The sequence below is a fragment of the Schistocerca piceifrons genome, chromosome 1, assembly GCF_021461385.2.
Source record: "Schistocerca piceifrons isolate TAMUIC-IGC-003096 chromosome 1, iqSchPice1.1, whole genome shotgun sequence".
In the NCBI taxonomy this organism is placed as follows: Eukaryota; Metazoa; Arthropoda; class Insecta; order Orthoptera; family Acrididae; genus Schistocerca; species Schistocerca piceifrons.
Window position 1 is genome coordinate 401,175,615 of NC_060138.1, and position 6,000 is coordinate 401,181,614.

The 6,000-nt window shown below is 37.7% G+C and overlaps 1 protein-coding gene across 2 annotated transcripts in view; it reads right to left on the minus strand.

Moving 5' to 3' along the window:
• Window positions 1-6,000, minus strand: part of LOC124794141 (serine/threonine-protein kinase VRK1) — a 286,964-nt gene that overhangs the window by 81,232 nt on the left and 199,732 nt on the right. For both annotated transcript variants that reach the window (XM_047258076.1, XM_047258075.1), the window contains exon 6: window positions 5,679-5,895. In XM_047258076.1, coding sequence (XP_047114032.1) covers window positions 5,679-5,895 — 217 coding nt within the window. The remainder of the gene's footprint in view (window positions 1-5,678; window positions 5,896-6,000) is intronic.

Sequence of the window (6,000 nt, forward strand, 5' to 3'; positions counted from 1 at the left end):
ATTAGTTTTGCTGAAAGTGTTGGTAGTTAAACAGTAAAGATAATTTAAGTTACAGCAACATCTTATAACAGGGAAGGTAATAGCAGCAGAGGAATATTGTTGCCAATCATTTAAAAGCAGACATTCCTGACTTTCCAAGAACGTATTTGCAATTAGCTAAAAGTAATTAACTTATGAAGTAAGTGACTTCAAAAGGTCAGATCCTCCAAATTGCAAATGTTTTAATAACTGCAAGAATATGAAGTCTGACAACATAATTTTGTTGCTGTATTTTTTCTAAATCAGACAGTACCTGTCATTAATTAATTCTGCCTGTAATTAAGATTTTGAATAATTTATTATCATAAAGTATTTCTTTCAAGATGGATGTCATACTCAAAAACTGGGTATTTCAGAAACTGTGTAATAACAATATTCTATGTATTTTTGTGAACTGCTAACCGGAAACAAATTTTATAAACCGTTACAAATAGCAGTATCTAACCTAACAGAATTTCAAAGCATTATGCACTTTCAGAATTCACACGATTTTCTTATGCCTGTCCTTATATAGCCACCCCTACCCAACATCCGCAGTAGGTAACTTGGAAGCATCTGCGTATCACCACCATGATAGTTTGAATACAAATGTTCGCAATACAGATAACAATAATTTGTTGAATCACTTAACGGTCCGCATCCAAGCAGTATACCACTAACATCTCTGCCTCTGATCACTTTAGACTGGTATATGAATAATATCTATGCATTAGTTCGCATTAATGTCTAAATATCGCTAGTTTAATGCTTGAATTTCTGTGCTGGTTAAGGTGAAATTCTGCATCTTAATACACTACATGGAACAAGAGTGCCTGTAAAGATATGAAACTGTGTAACATCTTTGTTTCTTGAAACCTCTGGTGAATTAGTAAATATTTACCTTAAAAGTATTAATGATCAGCAAACTATGTTTACTGGACAGTGACACACAGTCTGGTACAATACTGTAAATCATTGTATGTGCATTAATACAATAGTAATTCTGTCATCATTTATCCTGCCACAGTAAATGTTAACTCCAGGTTGGAATACCAACAATATAAGACAAAGATAAGAGTGCTACTCATGGTAAAGGTGGCAACTTGAGTTGCAGCAGGCACAACAAAAAGACACTTGCACATTAACTTTTGGCCAAAGCCTTCACCAGGTAAAGAAACATGCACACATTCATTGACACAAGCAAGCACAACTCACACACCCAACTGCAATCACCGGCAGCACTTCAGTCCAAGCTGCTGGAGATGGCAGTCATGTTTGTGTAAGGTGTACTAACTTATGTGAATGAAGGTAGGTGTGTGTGTGTGTGTGTGTGGGGGGGGGGGTATTTTTGCTTTTCTGGCAAAGGCTTTGGTCAGAAGTAGTTAATGTTGCGTACATTTTCATTGTGGCACCTTTACTGTGAGTAGTAATGTATCTTTTCCTTATACTGTTAACGAAATGTTGCTTAGTAGTCAGGTTATACTCCTCCCTTATGGAATTACAAGGGAGGAGATGCACTTCCATTTACCTGTATGTACTGTGAATTGTGAAACTGAAACTGGCCACCAACTATGATACAGTGCAAATATATTGAGATTAACCACCTTTAAAACTCATTTAGTGCCCAGTTTACATAATGTGAATCTCTCCTACCTGCCACTAGTTCTCAGTATACCATTCCAGTTCAATAAGATATTAAACTTCAATATTCTTCACAACTGAGTGCAAACAAAACAGTAGGTAAGTGGAACATTGCTTGAGGTCAAAGTTTTAAAGGAGTATGAAAATATAAATGTCAGGTGAAAATATTAAATTGTCAAAAGGAGTCCTGATAAAACTGTTTGATTATGATAATAGTAATTGTAATTACACTTCCAACAAAATAAGAAATGTATTAACAGATGAAAGATTACAAACGTGATCACAACTGTGAAACTGTGACCACATGGCCCAGTGTGTCTTCAGTCGTTTGATTTTGTTTCAGTGTTAGTGCGATTATTCTTCCTATTTTTGCCCCCCCCCCCCTCCCCAAGATGCAATAAAATTTTGAAGTGAATGAAACATAATTGTGTTTTGCATCTTTATCGTGGACCAATTCCACAGAATCCAAATCCCCATCTAACTGAGATGAGTAAAATAAGACATATTAAACAACTACTTCTCTACTGGGCCACAAGATCCTAGTGGGTACCTGATAACCACTGGCACTGATAACACATCCATCTGCCAACTTTTCTGGGCTCTGCAGAGTTATCTTCTGATAAATCATGCAGTCCAATACACAAGGAAAGTTTCAGACTAATGATTAAAAAAACAGCTTTTGCTGATTTTCTGTTGTAGTAATAATAATAATAATAAATATTATTATTATTAATAATAATAACTATTCCTTTGCAGCTCTAGTTTTTTTCAAAACTGAAAGAATAAATATGTTTTCAAGAATCTAGTAAACAAGGCCCAAATTGGTGACTTTCAATACTGATGAACCGTTTCTCTTTCCAGAACAAAACAGCACTGACTGCGAAACACAGCTCTTCACACTATGTATTGATACATGTGCTTAATGGTTTTGCTATAAGATGAATGTTTCATTCACATTAGGTGAATTAGTTTGCTTGTCTCCCTCCCACATTAGAAAGGTATTTGGTATGCTACTGTCTACACACGTAGCTAAGTTATCTAATGTGACTGACTGTGCATCATGACCCAGAATTCCATTTACCACAACAGGATAGGCATGTGGTTTTTCACAAATATGATATCTATCAGTGTACTATTACTTTGAGCTTTTCCAGCACAGAAATGTATTACTGACACTAAATTGTACATGACTATTAAAAATGAATGTGAGAATCGGCCTTATATGCTGCTGGACTCCATTATGCTTTCTGCTAATAGATCTGTTAGCTTATGAGCTGCTGCTTTTAACGTGAATTAAGATTCCAGTGCTTTCCAAAGCTACCTGGACAAACATTAATGCATGTTCTTCACTGAAGCCACCTTCATCTCCATTCTTCAGTCTAATTAACTGAGTGATATTGTCATCTTCAATGGGCTCATGCATCTAACATGTTAACTTTAGGTTAATTAAAAAAGCAGTAACAGGCAATAAGAAGCAGGAAAACAGGTGAAGACTAAAGATAATCGATGCTCGCAGTGTACGACCAGGCAATAGGAAAAGATAACATAATTGATACTCTGCTTTTAATTTCAACTATATCTTAGCAGATAGGATCACTCACTCTGCATCAGTATTCATTTCAGTGCCAAATTGGAAACAGATTCATTACCTTAGTGAGATGCCAACAACTGTATATCTGATCATTCTAGCAGAAACACTCTCCTAGCCTTCTAGACTGACCGATTAATTTTCACAATCATGGTCACTATGATATCACGATCACTAATCCCTGTCTCTGCACTACGCTGTAGATGAGGTTTGGCCTGTTTGTAGCTCCAAAGTGAAAGATATTTTAAGTGTGTGTGGGCTACCAAACTAGTTTCTTTTTTGGAAAACTGTTTCCAAAAGCACTTTGCAAGACTGATTGACTGTACTCCCTGCAGTGAATCCTTAGATGTCCCAATCTATACTCCAGGTAAAAGTTTCCTCCAACTAGTATTGCATGAACTGGGTATTTATGCACTACGGACTGTAGACTTTCTTTAATGACTCCAAAACTGTCACAGTAGAATCGAGTGACCTGTAAAAACACCCAACATTTAACTTGGTTTCACCTACACCTGTTACACAACCAGATAACTTCACTGTCACAAACAATTTCAACCTCAATAGAGACAATATTTTTGGCAACCGCAATGAACACTCCCCCTCCTATGGCCCCTAATCTGTCTTTCCGATATACATTCCATGACTCACTAAATATCTCAAGAGCTTTCTACTGCAGGTTTCAGCCAGCTCTTGGTCCCCCTCTCCGTCCATATCCTCTTAAGTCCCTCTCTCTGTCCTACTCCTCCTCTCCTTCCGCCAATCTCTTCCTCCCCCACTCTCTGCCAGTCTACTCATTCTGCCTCTCTCTGTCAATCTCCTAATCCCTACCCATTCTGTCCATCACCCTTCTCAAACATTCAGGTACAAACATGAAACTGTAATTCTCATGTTTCCTGCATGTCAATAAATGGCAAAGCATATTAATTTCATGAAATCGAGAAGTGTGAAATAAACTTTCAAAAGTTCCAGTGCACCTGCATAAGCCAGGAATAAAGAGTGGCAACACAGTGCAGCTTGTCTGTGATGTAAACTGCATTCTTCCTTGAGCCATGAGCCACTCTTTCAATCCACAGCTCAAACTTTATGACATGAGTCTGCACACCTGTCACTGTCAACATCATGCAATTCACAAGTTGTTATATGACTGATTGCGTCCTACAACACAACTCGTGCACAATGTTTTAGTAGTAATCTCTGTCTTGCATATTTACCCTGTCTTCCACCTTTAAGCTCTCAGGTTTTCAAATGTCGTCCGATGCAGTCCCCAACAATCAGTCTTTCCTTCTCAGCCCTTACAGTAAGTCTGCCCTGACCTGCAGTTCTGGGTGATGATGATGATAATGATGATGATGATGATGATGGTGATGTCCCATACTCCATGATGGAGTGTAGGGGAACAATGCGGGAGACCCGCACTGCCGCACTAGGCAAGGTTCTAGTGGAGGTGGTTTGCCATTGCCTTCCTCTAACCGTAATGGGGATGAATGATGATGATGAAGACGACACGACAACACCCAGTCATCTCGAGGCAGGAAAAATCCCTGACCCCATCAGGAATCGAACCTGGGACCTCATGCTCGGGAAGCGAGAACGCTGCCGCGAGACCACGAGAAGGTGACTTTTCCTAAATCTACCCCTTTTCCTAGACCTCTCTACTCCTTTTCCTTCATCCTCCTTCCTTCTGCTTCAACCCTTCTGCCTGAAGGAGGAGCTACTAGCTCTGAAAGTTTGCCAATTACAACAATCTTTTGTGTGTGTGTTCTGCCACTTCTTGGTGAGTAGATTTTTTATCTATCCAATTAAATAAATTTGTCTACAATACAATGAGTATTTTCTTGTATCTTCAAAGTGCTGACTGATGCAAATGTTATAAATCTGTGGGAGAAATAGTTAACTTCTTTTTATTTTGCTAACAAGTCCAGGAGAGGAAAAACTTACTATGGTTCTTGATTTGTGCAAAGCAGCACACAGTTCTTGGAATATTTTTCTCATTTATGAGTCACTCTGTATATATACATATTTGTATAACAGTAGCTTGTCTGTGAGCCCACATATACTCTACTTTTGTAGCTGTACAAAACATAACAATTTCTCATGATTTTGACAGCTAATAGGCGTATTCCTGAAAAACACACACACACACACACACACACACACACACACACACACACACACACACTATCAAGCAATGAAGAAACACTAAGCAAAGCACTTGAAAGCTAAAAGCCATTCAAACAAGTCTTCAAGGAATGCTGTGATCATTGGAAGAACAGTTGGAATTAAGAGCGTACAATAATATGAGGATTAATATAGTGACATAATACAATACGCAAACTATATAATAACCACACTACACACATACATTTTAAAAAAGAAGTTTGTCACAATTTAACATAAAGCTAGTAACATATATTTTGTAATTTCTTCATACCTCCCACATGGGCATCTCTGCTCTCATACTCAATGGTTCCATTGTGAGCTCTCTTGGGATCAAACTTGTATTCTGTAGATGAATATCGTGTTGCTAAACCAAAATCCACAAGGTAAACTTGGTCTTCCAAGCCTTTCTTCAGACTTAACAGTATATTACTACCCTTGATATCCCCATGGATGTAAGATTTTTCATGAATGTATTCAAGGACATCCACCTGTTGAATAAAAATACATTCATACACACATGCAGCATAAGATGAATTTCAAACAATTTATTTACATTTGCTTACTGAATAAGCAATATTTTACACTAAAGGTTT